Raw genomic sequence first — 12,132 nt, forward strand, 5'->3', positions numbered from 1 at the left:
GGAAGTTGGAGAAGCTTCGCTCGCGAGAGGGAACTAACTGCCGTGGTCCCTGATAAGCTTTTCGGAGCCGATCTGCCGAATAGGCTATCAAGGGCCATATTAAGGATTTCAACCTGCCAAGGTGGTTGGCCAAGACCCATGGCAGCATCAAAGGGGACCCAAGCCCGACCACGCGGTAGAGTAGCAGCGCGGTTCACGTGGAAATTGGGAGACAGGGTGGTTACCAATAACACTCCAAGGGCATTCAGACATCTCCCCGGGAATTGTACGACTATAGAAGCACGGGTTGGGCCGTAGACCTCCGGGGAGAATGGAGTCTACCCTTGGAGAGTCTCGCGTCTCCTGATTTATACCAGTAGCAACTACATACATCCCATTGGCAAGACTAGTGTCCCGGGGGCAAGGGCTGAACAGCAACAATGCGTCTATTCGACACCGCCGCCACCGTAGCGGCTCTTTTTTCTGCAGGTTGGTCCAGTTTACACTCGGCCATGAATCCGTTTTCTACCACGAGAAGGTCAAGCTGACGGCAATCCCACGACAGGGACCAATGCTCAGGCCCCGCAGCTTCCGCTACCACAGTCCTGCAGCGGCGTCAGCAACTTCCGGTACCAATACACGGCAGCGGAGGGATGGTCAGCCATGAAGATTGCCGGCGGGCTGAAGCAGGTCCGGACCATCGTCTGGGACCTAGCGGGTAATATGCTAGTAGCAGAGGCGACCAAGGGCATCTCCGTGCACACCTTTGGCGCCGACGGCTGCATCAACAGCACCAACATGCTCATCTCGGCCGGCCAACTCAACCACGGACTCGCCCTGTCGCCCGACGGCAAGAAGATGTACGCTAGCGGTGAGACGGCGGCCTACAGCTGGGACTATGACTCAGCCACCCGGGCCCTCAGCAACATCAAAACGGTCGTCAAGGGTATCTCCTCGGGCATCCACTTTACGCGGACGGTTGCCGTCGTGCCCCAGCAACCCAACCTAATCCTTGTGCAAGTCGGCAGCAACTCCAACTTCGACATGGCGTCGGCCCAAAAGGAGACGGGGCGAGCCATCATCAAGATTTTCGACACGGACAAGGCGCCTGCCGACGGTTTCAACTACAACACGGACGGCGAGGTATACGGCTACGGCCTGCGCAACACCATCGGCTTCACGGCCGACCCTAACGGCGTATTCTGGGGCGTCGAGAACAGCGGCGATGACTTTAAGCGCAACGAGAACGGGCAGAACCGGGACATCCACCAGAACAACCCGGCCGAGGAGCTCAACAACCGTGAGTACCGTCGTGGTGGATAACCCAGGTAGTGACAAACAAGACCCTAGCAGCTAACCCAACCTCGCAGTGGGCGACCCCCTGACGGCGCGCGACGTCTGGTACGGCTACCCGACGTGCTTCGCCGTTTGGGACCCATCGAGCTTCAGCGGCCTCAAGACGGGCAGCAACTTTGTTGTGGCGCCAAACAGCACGTTCAACGACGCCTCGTGCGACGGCCAGGCGACCCCTCCCCGCCTCTCGTTCCAGGCTCACTCGGCCCCGATCTGGAACACGTTCGACACCGACGCCAAGAACATGTACGTCGCGTTCCACGGCTCGTGGAACCGGCAGCCTCGTAGGTTAACCTTTCCCGTATCTTCCCTTTGACGTCGACCCCGGAGACCTAGCTGAGTAGTTGCGAATGGGTCTGCTGACATTGCTTTCTTCCGTCACAGCAACGGGATTCAAGGTCGTTCAGATCCCCTTCCAGCAGCTAGAAGACGGCAGCTACGACCCCGTGGCCGCGGCGGACAGCCAGACGGGCTACACGGACATCTTCAGCACCCCCAACCCGGGGAGCTGCACGGCCAACGGCCTGACCATGAGCAACTGCTTCCGCCTGACGGCCGCCGCGTGGGATCCGGCCGGAAGGGGGCTGTTCGTTGGCAGCGACAACAGCGCCGAGGGCGAGATCTTCATCCTCACGCCGCCAGCCTAAGGGCGTGTTGGAGAAAGGGGATATTCACATGGTTGGTATACACGCACATGGCAGGTTGTACTTGAAGGTCAGGTTTTGTTTATACAAATGCACCCGTCTCGCAGCGTATGTAATTACACTTGTTGGTGGTTAAACAAGAAGTTGCCGTTGTGAACCTCACTTACAATGTCATTACATGCCCTTCCATCGCCCGGCAGATAGATATCCTTACCTATCTACCGCTTCTTTGCAATCATGGCGGACGCATCCAAACCCCCGCCCAAAGACAGGACTCCCGCCTTGCACAAAACGTCGATGGTGCTGACGATAACCTCCGGATCAACGCCCTGCGTCCTCTCCGGGAACCTGACCGTCTTCAGCCACTCCCTGGCATCCTCCTCCGAATAGTCCAACTCGGTGCTGATATACGCAACCGCCTCCTCCTGATTCGCATTAAAATGCGCAATCCCCTGATTCAACCTCTCCATCAGATCCTCCACCCTCCTCGCACCATCCTCCCGCCCATCCAGCCCCGTCGACGCCACAATCTTCCAACTACTCCACGGGGTATAAATCTCGCCCACCCTCCTGATCTCCCCCGAATCAAAATACTTCTTGGACGTAAAATGCTCCCACATGAAGAAATCCGCCTCCCCCGAATTCACCGCCGCGCGCAGCTTGGCAAACGTGTCCAGCACGACCGTCTCGGCGTACGGCGACGCCTGCTCCCGCCCCGTGCCCGCCCCGGCCGTCGGCACCAGCCACCCGCGCTCGTCGGCCAGCACGTACCCCATCACGTAGCTGCCGGACCCGATCCGCGACACCCCGATCTTGCTGCCCTGGAGCGAGTCGACGCTGCTGATTTCGGGGCGGTTGGCGCCCGTCGAGATCGCCCAGCCTGGGGCGGGTGGGTGTCAGTCTCTCTCTCTCTCTCTCTCTGTCTCCAATCACGGTCTCAACCATACAACTAACTGTATGGAAGTCGTCGTCGTGGGGGAAATAACTCACAAAGCGGCGTCTCGACATACGTCCCGACAATCCGAAACCCCCCGTCCCCAGCGCCCTCCTGCTGCTGCTGCGCCTTGCCCAGCCCCGCGACCCAGCCCTCGGTCAGGCCGATGCCGACGTCGATCTCGCCCGCGCGCAGCGCCGTGATCATGTGCCCCGTGCCGGAGGGGAAGGCGATCAGCTCGGCGTCCAGCCCGTAGTGCTTGCGCGCGAAGTGCAGGGGGGTCGAGAAGTGCTCGGGCACGTAGCCGACGCGGAGTGGCTGGGTTGAGGCCATGGTTGGGTTGTTGATTTGAGTGGTATGTGTGGGCGTGACAGGAAAAGTGAGGGTGGTGTGAGGGTGGTGTGAGTAAGAGTGTGAATATGAGAGTGTGTCGATGAAGTTGTTCGATTATTGGTGCGTCTACTGCGGTTGTGGATATTAGGAATTGGGTTTGCCGATGTCGGTGCTCGCTGCAATTGTGGGTTCAATGGCTAGGTAGCTCCAGCAAATGTTCGTGGCAAAAGTCTGCTTCATCTCTGGGTTTCATTTTTTATTTCTTTTTTTGACTAAATCTTCGTCTCACCATCTGTTGGTTGAGAAGAAAGAAAATGACGCAATACGGCGGGGCACAGTAACGGCACCTGGAACACGTCGGGAAACCCTGGGCCCACTGTACTTTATCTGAACTGCTTTCCTCACCTTTAATCATGTATCAGTATGACAGGGCGGGAGAGGCGCAGGTTTGAGATTCAAGTTTGAAACAGAAGGGGAATCAGATCTTATCAGAAACAGCCTTGGATGATGGGGACAGTTTGATTTTTGTTTCCGTCTCCTGCGGAAGAAGACAGTAAATAAAAAATACCTAAAAAGAAGAAAAAAGGAAATGAAGGAAGGAGAGAAAATGTGGAAGTTAAGGCAGGGAGAAAGGGGAGAATAATAACATCAGTGAGAAATTGAAACAAGACTCTAATGGAAACTAGAAAATAGACAAAAATAGGAGACGAGGAGGAGGTTAGAAAAGGAGACAAAAGCATGAGACTAAAAAGGGGTTATGAATAGAAATACGGGGTAACAGAAGGAGAAAAAAAGTGATTGATGGAAACGAGATGGTGGGAGGAAAAGAAGATGATGTGAGAAAGGACCCCCCAAAGGTGACAAGATCTCTAGGTATTGAGAACTCTGGAAGGTTATGTTCATGACCACACCCAAACTTCAATACGAGTAGACACATGGTTTGTTAATGGTGGCTGATCTGCTGACAGCAGTTGGATTCGCTGACAGTGGTTGGCACACCCATTCATTCATGGCGCATGAGTACGATTTGGTAAGCTCATCGCCACGACTTGCAGATCCTCTCACGTCACATGAAGCACAAAAACCATTGGTGTCTTTTGATTCCAATTGTCATCCAGAAACAAGATTGCAACATCACCAAGAGGCAAGCAAGCCGTAAGCGGGAACATGAATCACGCCGTGAGCGAACCAACGAGCCAAACCAGACAGACCATCTTCTCACAAGGATGGTCCAGATCTCCATTCCACACCGAACTCGTCTGAGTCAAGCTCAAAAGTCGTGTAATCAACGTCAAACCGCCCAACCAAACAGGGTTAGAGACAAGCTCAAGCGACACTTGGCTATTTCCCATTCTCGACAACCTTCCCACTCAAGTCCATCCGTCTTCGGCTTCGTATAAGCCCTTTTGGGTATACGATGCGGGGTCTCTAGCACAGCACTCTCGATCAACACGTCAGGAAGCGGAAGCGGAATGGCATACACAGTAGGCAGTGGGATGGGAAAATCCTGGGAAGGGTGTCATCACCGTCCCCTTGGTGCTGCAAGGGGCAGGGGAGTTTGGCATTCTTCGTCAACGGTTGGCGAGTCGTCTCACGAATGAGACTCTTCTGTTCGTCGTCTTTTTGCGGAGATGGATGCAACTCAGCTAAAAATAGGATAAATGACAGCATGGCCTGGTCTGTGGCGTTGCCCAAATTGTGGACGGGGAGAAACTCCGGCTTGGCTTGGGTAAGTCTGAGAGCAGATCACTCTCACCCTGTGGTAATATCGGAGGAGCGTTCGAAAGAATGGAAATTGGAAAGTGTCCCTGGGAAAAACGTGTTCGCATTTCAGCCGAGAGAAACACGAGAAAAGGGATGGCTGCCATGCGACCAGACTTGTTGCTGTCACTGCCACCAAGTGGCTGGCTCCCGAACCCCTGGGTTGGAATCTAAAGATATAAATAATTCCAAGACCCTTCCTACCGGCTGAACTTGACTTGAGTCATTATCTGCCACCAGCTCACCTCACAACTCGACTGAAACTCAGATATCCAACCCCTGAAACTCAAACTCAACCTTCACCATGCGCTACCTTTCCCTCGCCGTTCTCTCCCTCCTGGGTGCCGCCAGCATGGCCGTCGCCGAGCGCCCCTGCGGCTTCAAGATCGCCCCCTGTCCCGACGGCGAGATCTGCGAAAAGGTCGACCCCAACTGCAACAAGGGCGTGAACTGCCAGGGCATCTGCGTCAAGGCCGCCTTCTGCGGCGGCATCGCCGGCGTCGCCTGCGAGCCCGGCATGATGTGCGTCGACGACCCGACCGACGACTGCGACCCCAAGAACGGCGGTGCCGACTGCGGCGGCATCTGCGTCAAGCCCCCCTTCTGTGGCGGCTTTTCCGGCACCGAGTGCGAGGATGGCAAGAAGTGTGTCGATGATCCGTCTGACGACTGCGACCCCGAGAATGGTGGTGCCGACTGCTCTGGTATCTGCGTGTAAGGGAGGGGGATGAAGCACTGGCCTCTGATACGGCTCGGAAAGGAGATGGGTTGGGTTCGGGGACCATCTGCACGGTAAATGGAATTAGGTTCGGGATAGAAGGGTTGGGCCGGACATTCGTGTGTATAGGGTGACTTCATCCACTAGAAAGTCATCCACTAGAAAACTGCCAAACTTGCAAGCCAATGCTTCTCTCTGTTAAGAACTGGCCCCTAGGCCCCTGAAGCTTGTCTCGACCGAGGAGGGGCCTCAGTATTTGACTGTTATCCAGCTGATATCCTGGGTTTCATGTACTCAAACCCCTCAATACTAGCAATGAGTGGCCCTTCCCTTAGACGGACTGACAACTCAATGCTGTTCTTAATCTCAAGGGGGTACCGGCACTGAACTCTTGTCTTAGCCGCTAGCATACACTAGGTGCCTATGTATGCCTAAGCTGTCAGCGGGATGCGTCATCCGATTCCTATCAAGGTATCACGCCCCGGTGAGTGAATGGCCATCCCCTCTCTTTTGCTTGTTCCCAGCCATCGTCCCCGGGACAACTCGGGTCCATTCCATGTACCGCTCCAACCCGGTGCAGCTTGAGCCCAGCATGGCACTAAACTCTTCTTGCGCTCCGTCCTGACCGAGTTGGCGCTTCAACCTCAGCGGGCACTTCTCCACGATTGAGTTGTGTTCCTTCTCCGCGGCTCCCGACTGGGTCGCGATAGCCTCGAAGTTTGCCATGGCGCGGTACCTAGCAATCAAACATCACATTCACAGTTAGAGTCAAACGCGTGGTGGGTGAGTTTAATTCGGGAAACCAGCGTGCTGCCTGCGACTCACAATTCAATGAAATTATCAACGTCCAGAAAGAAGGTGCGAGCATCCCAGATCCGTACCATTTCTGCCCCGGACGGATTCATGAGGCTGGCAAAATCCGTGACCGGTAGGTATTTTAGAACCTTGTCACTGATCTGTGACATGCTAGTTTTCTCTGCGCCAAGTGTCTTAACCATCTCCATGACGGCGTTGAGAAGCAGGCTGATGAGAGTTGCATGAGGGTCGCGCTGCGGCGGTTGAAGCAGAGGCATCAGGCTCGTGAGTGTGCTGCGGAGGCCGAGGTGGCATTTGTCTGTGATGTTGGAGACCTGGCCGAAGGTTGAGACTTGTTAGAATGTTCCTTTTGCTTCCTCGTCTTTCTTTTTTACTTTCAAATTACTACGATGAGTGGAGTGAAACTTACCTCGATCCTGGTGTATCGGTCGCAGTCGAGGTGTCCCTTCAAGTCCCCCGCATCAAGACAGTGCATCTCGAAGCTCACATGAACCGTCGTCAGGGACTTGACGAACTTTCCGAAAACCTCACGAAGATAGGCGTGTAGCTTGCCGTAGCAGTCCTGCTTTGCCGGACACGGACGGTGGTCGACCTCCAAGACGGGCCAGCCACTCAAGGGGTCGGCCTTGTCGTCCATCAGCCAGGTCTCGGAGCCCTGAAATAAGGTCCTTATTGATGTTGGGATTAGTGCTACGCTCAGAAGTGACGTGAAACAAGAGACCTCACATGTTGGGCGTCTTGAAAAGGTCACGGGGGTGTCCAAACGGCAGGAGCAAGCCGTCTTCGCGGAACTGACGCTTCGCCATGCGGATGGAAGCCGTGGCTTCCTTGAAGTCCCATCGATCCCGATAATCAGCCCTTTCGGGCGCGAGGGTAACGCCATGGCGGACCGTGTTAGCCTTGTCGAACGTGAAGCCCTGTGGCACGTCAAGCATCTTCTCGACGGCAAGCCATTGGTCTCTCTTCAACACGAGACGCAGGCTTCTGCCAGAGGGGAACTGCCACGTTTTACCCAGACGAGTGGCAGAGTCTTTATCTTTGATTTTGGCGCAGACCTCCGCAACCAATGGCTTGACAGCTTTCTGCACCGCCGACAGCACCTCTTTAGGCATGAACGCAGAGTACCAGAGATGTATCAGCATCTCTGCGGCGTCAAGCTGGCCGTTGTCGTCTGCGGTAGGCTCGCTTGGAGTGCTGAGAGCAAAGAGCAGCCAGATGGCGTTTCGGGCGACAACTGCGATCTCTCGGTCATTGATCGTGGCGTGGACAGGCTGGGTAACGGTTGCCGAGAGGTCGACGATGGTCTTGACGACGTTGCGCAAATCTCCTGAAGCTGTTTCTCGTGTCAGACTTCGCCCTACGTGGTAGTCCCTGGGCTGGTCGCGATGGCTTTGACTAACCAGCAAACAACAGCTCAATATCATCGCTGTACCCGGCTCCTTCGTTATCTGACAGCCGCAGGACGTCGATGGCCGGAACATTGCCCCACAAATACAGGTTTCCCCCATATGGATTGTGCGCGTTGTTCCGGGCTTCACCCACGGCCCACGCAGGCTCACGCCCTTCGATGTCCCAAGCTGGACGCCAGTTTGACTTGCTAGCCGGAGATTTGTGAACTGTCTTATGAACCGGCCAGTGCGCCGTTTGGCACTCCTTTCCGCAATACTACCATACGTCAGCAAGCCAGCCATGACACTGTTGTCGGGTTCTTGAGGAGGATGAGTCTGAGCATCATACTGAAACCAGGAGGCATTTCCCGCAAGCGAAAACGCCCTTCTTGGTGCAGGCAGGAGAGCCGGGAGCCGCGTTCGCACAGGCGTACATGTTTCCTGGAGATGTTGTCATCGTGGTCTCCCTGGCCAAATAGATCGCTTTGGGTGGCAAGGGGAGAAGGTGCTGTCGTGTTAGAATTCTTAGTGTAGATGCAGCATGAGAAGAGAAGTGCGGCCGAGGTCAGACGGACTGGACTGAGAGAGAAGGAAGTTGTATAGAGAAGAAAGAACACTCACCAATCACGTCGGCAACTCGATTGGCCTGCAATGAGGCCTACAACGCGAGGGGAAAATGTGTTTGCTCGCAACCCAGTGTTACACAACAAATCACTCTACGTGGCCTTGATTGTTTTAATATTTAAAGACGGGAGCCAGCATACTGGATATACGAGGCGAATGCGCACTTTACATGTCTGTGAAAGGGAGTCAACGCTGCAACTCCTTACAAAACTGCGTCAACTTAGAGGGCTGCAAAACGGGTCGCCAGGCCGGTGTACAGCCATGATATATTTGGGTAGAGTACTGCACGGATATAACCAATTGCTAGTTTGGATAGCACGGCGGTTCGGCGAGGCGAACACCTATATGGTGGTAGATTACCCTCAGGGGGTTGTAAACAAAAACGTTAGGGACTTTTTGACCACATAATAGCAGCTATTCTACCTCGTACTAGAAACAACACGAAAACACGCGCCTCTACCCAAAACCCCACCTCTCTCTACACGGTATAACGGAAGAAGGTGGCCAGATCGCCCTTCTCGCGCTCAGCAACCCTCTCATCCTCAGTGTATTCGCTCGGGGGCTTGTACTCGCGGTCGCGGCGAGCATTCTCGCGGCGCAGATAGATGTGCATCCACACGGACAGCACGAGGGCCATGGCCTGGCAGGCTAGCAGAGTGGCAAAGCCCGGCATGTAGCGCGGCTTGTCCTTGGCCAGGAAGAGGTACGCCGAGATGGTACCGCCCAGGTTGCCGAAGCCGACGTGCATCGCGATGCCCACGCCGCGCTTAAGGGAGCCGCCGATGTTGTTGCCGTTCCACGCCACACCGAGAGGTACGTTAGGGTAGATGCCGGTTGCGAGGAAGAAGCAGCCCGTGTAGCGCACGCCGCTGGAGGAGCTGGACATGAGCATGATGAGGCCGATGATGCTAGAGCAGGGTCAGTCTCGTACAATAAAGCAACCAGTCAGCCGAAACACGTACGCAATAACCATAAACCCAATCATAAACACGCCGCGCTTGCCCAGCTTGTCGGCGTACCAGCCGGAGCTGACGCAGAATATGCAGGCCACGACGTAAGGGGGCACGGTCAGCAGCTGGGACATCTCCTTGCTGGTCGAGGTGCCGAGATCGTTGATGATGGTCGGCAGGAAGAGCGAGTATGAGTACAGGCCGGTGTAGACGCCGATGGTGATGAACATGTGCACCCAAATCTTCCAGTCCTTGAGCGCCGCGAAGAAGTACTTGATCTCGAATTCGTCGGCCAGCGAGGACCGGTCGCGCTTCAGCCGCGCCTGCACCTCCACGCGCTCCTCCTGGGTGAGGAACTTGGCCGTTCCCGGGTAGTCCTGCATCACCATGTACGCAACCATGGCTGGAAGAGACGGAGCTTGGTTAGTCGTCTGGACATCCAAGTTCAAACAGGGACGTGCTGGGCTGTATTAACATACCGACACAAAAGGTCAGCAGGCCCTCGAGAATGAAGATCCATTGCCAACCCGAAAGACCGGCCACGCCTCCCATCTTCATGATTCCAAAGGCGAGGAGGCCACCGAAGGCACCGGCAGCAGTGGCGGCCGAGAAGAAGATGGCCATACGCAAACCGCATTCATGACGCCGATACCACATGGTGATGCTACCCCCGGCAGTGGTTAGCGTATCCTTCCCGACTAAGGCCAGCGCCCAGCGAAACCAAAAGGGCAACTCACTAGTAAGTGATACCGGGGAACAAACCACCCTCGGCAAGACCCAGCGCAGAGCGGCAGACCATCAGCCCGGGATAGTTCTGCACAATACCCATGAGCGTAGTACAGACAGCCCAAGCCACCATGATACTCGGGATCCACAGCGACGGACGGAAGCGCTTCATGGCCATGTTGGAGGGGATCTCGGCCGCAACATAAAACGGGAAGAAGATGGCGAGGGCGTCATTGTACTGGAGGCCGTTCTTGTCGAGGCCCAGGTCGTCCTCGAGCGTGTCGAGCCGCGCGTTGCCGATGTTGGTGCGGTCCAGGAAGGAGAGCAGGTACAGCAGCGCTAGGAAGGGGATCAGCGTGAGGTCGACCTTGCAGATGAGCTTGCGGGTGGAGCTCTCGTCCCACCCGGCGCTTTCGACGTTGATGTTATCGTCTTGGGATGATGCCTTGCGGGCGGTCTTTTCGTTGGTGACGCTGTCGGACTCGGTTGTCGGCACGTCGGGTGCTGCTACTTCGGATGGGTTACCCATAGCAAGTGGGTGGTGTTGTGGTTAAAGCAGCGCGCGCTCTGGCGTGGTCTCTTCTTGGTGAGAAGCGCAAAGAATCTGAATCCGCAATGCTGATACGGATAGTGAGACCTGCGTATCGCCTTCTAGGGTGGCGTGGGATAATGGGCGGGCCAGTTCATACGAGGAAGGGGGTCTGGGGGGGGCAGGGCAGGCGAGGGCAGATCCCCCAACTTATACTGGAGGGGGCTGGCTGTACGAAGTAGGGACATTCTGGTGAGAAAACGCCAAGTGTGAGACACGGGAAGGTCACGATGCAGTGAGCGCCCAACCGCACGTCACATCCTCTGGTTGGCAATTACCATGCAGATCCCGGCCTGTCCAGTATGGTCAAGGGTGTATGTCTGGGGCACCTCGAGGGCATGAGTTCCACTACCCCGGAGTTCCGCCCGCTTGTCCTGGCAGTCCCCGGTGGAGTCCACGCCCAGACAACAACCCCAACTTACCATGCAACGGTACGCCGGCGGTGGACCGAAGGATGGATCAGCTCAGTGGGGAGCCACGGTGCCCAGCTCGAAGACGCATGTCTCAGCCATAAGAGAAACCCGGGGGCTGGGTGGACTCGCCTGTTTGCTTGTCGGGGAATACAAGCGTCTCTTAGTCCGATGCTCGTCCCGAGAAGGTGAGATCAGCGGGCTGCCTGTTGCCCACTGGCAGTGTTTACTGCAGCTATTTTGTGATAAGCTGCCAAGACGGGCTCCTATCTGGTCCATAAACATCACTGTATCTCTGTCAGCTTTCCCCCTTTAGCAGGCGGTAAGAGGTGCTGAGCAGTCCAGGTATCAGACATCCCAGATGAGCCAGTGGGAACAGGGGGAAACCCTCCGCGTCGCCCATGGTTAGCCAATCCGTCGGTGCATGCCAAGGCACTTGGCGACTCGGCTCTCTTTTGGCTTCTGTGGGATTGCAAGATTCGACACGGGTCTGGACCGAGCAACCACTCAGCGGCGTACGCAAGGCGCCGCCAGGGGACCGGATCTGTGCAACACGTCCGGCTTGGCCAGGACAGAACCCTGTCATTGGGCGGTTCGCGAACGTCTTGTTATCTCGGCGGTCTTCCTCCACGATGCCCCAGCACGCCCAGCACGCCCAGCTTCGCCCAGGACAACACCAAGGAAAGCCAAAATTTCATCCCCGCACGTGGCTGCCTCCAACGGCGCGCCGGATGAAGCCTTCGGGCAGATGGATAAATCCTCAGCCAGCGGCGTGAGGTCTGGGCATGGACGGCGTGGCGTCTTCGGGGAGGTTCGAATAGGAAAGGCGCCGGTACGTCCACCAAGAATCCTCAGGCGCTATCGCCAACGTTCTTAGCGCAGGAAGAGCTGTCCTGGCGCAGTCCGT

The 12,132-nt window shown here is 56.0% G+C and overlaps 6 protein-coding genes across 6 annotated transcripts; 2 read left to right on the forward strand and 4 right to left on the reverse strand.

Annotated features, from left to right (window-relative positions):
* Positions 1-355: 355 nt before the first annotated feature.
* On the forward strand, positions 356-2,036 carry B0H64DRAFT_348064 (soluble quino protein glucose/sorbosone dehydrogenase). The gene is made up of 4 exons (XM_062801378.1): positions 356-468; positions 545-1,279; positions 1,350-1,616; positions 1,717-2,036. Exons 1-4 carry the CDS (start codon positions 420-422, stop codon positions 1,977-1,979), a joined length of 1,314 nt encoding a protein of 437 aa, XP_062655302.1. The 5' UTR covers positions 356-419; the 3' UTR covers positions 1,980-2,036.
* Positions 2,037-3,527, reverse strand: B0H64DRAFT_348065 (uncharacterized protein). The gene is made up of 2 exons (XM_062801379.1): positions 2,967-3,527; positions 2,037-2,856 (listed from the first exon to the last, which is right to left on the reverse strand). Exons 1-2 carry the CDS (start codon positions 3,241-3,243, stop codon positions 2,195-2,197), a joined length of 939 nt encoding a protein of 312 aa, XP_062655303.1. The 5' UTR covers positions 3,244-3,527; the 3' UTR covers positions 2,037-2,194.
* Positions 3,519-4,258, reverse strand: B0H64DRAFT_408041 (uncharacterized protein). Its single transcript, XM_062804607.1, has one exon. It carries the CDS (start codon positions 3,981-3,983, stop codon positions 3,732-3,734), a length of 252 nt encoding a protein of 83 aa, XP_062655304.1. The 5' UTR covers positions 3,984-4,258; the 3' UTR covers positions 3,519-3,731.
* Positions 4,259-5,054: 796 nt separating this feature from the next.
* On the forward strand, positions 5,055-5,901 carry B0H64DRAFT_435555 (uncharacterized protein). The gene has a single exon (XM_062806144.1). It carries the CDS (start codon positions 5,309-5,311, stop codon positions 5,720-5,722), a length of 414 nt encoding a protein of 137 aa, XP_062655305.1. The 5' UTR covers positions 5,055-5,308; the 3' UTR covers positions 5,723-5,901.
* A 1-nt stretch (position 5,902) lies between these two features.
* On the reverse strand, positions 5,903-8,506 carry B0H64DRAFT_408045 (uncharacterized protein). The gene is made up of 6 exons (XM_062804608.1): positions 8,276-8,506; positions 7,939-8,203; positions 7,265-7,871; positions 6,948-7,206; positions 6,548-6,852; positions 5,903-6,458 (listed from the first exon to the last, which is right to left on the reverse strand). The coding sequence occupies exons 1-6, from the start codon at positions 8,381-8,383 to the stop codon at positions 6,197-6,199; spliced, it is 1,806 nt and encodes a 601-aa protein (XP_062655306.1). The 5' UTR covers positions 8,384-8,506; the 3' UTR covers positions 5,903-6,196.
* A 211-nt stretch (positions 8,507-8,717) lies between these two features.
* On the reverse strand, positions 8,718-10,985 carry B0H64DRAFT_366141 (major facilitator superfamily domain-containing protein). The gene is made up of 4 exons (XM_062801895.1): positions 10,238-10,985; positions 9,980-10,164; positions 9,513-9,903; positions 8,718-9,458 (listed from the first exon to the last, which is right to left on the reverse strand). Exons 1-4 carry the CDS (start codon positions 10,753-10,755, stop codon positions 9,029-9,031), a joined length of 1,524 nt encoding a protein of 507 aa, XP_062655307.1. The 5' UTR covers positions 10,756-10,985; the 3' UTR covers positions 8,718-9,028.
* Between the last annotated feature and the right edge of the window lie 1,147 nt (positions 10,986-12,132).

This window comes from Chaetomium fimeti (assembly GCF_033439085.1).
Source record: "Chaetomium fimeti strain CBS 168.71 chromosome Unknown B0H64scaffold_8, whole genome shotgun sequence".
NCBI lineage: Eukaryota > Fungi > Ascomycota > Sordariomycetes > Sordariales > Chaetomiaceae > Chaetomium > Chaetomium fimeti.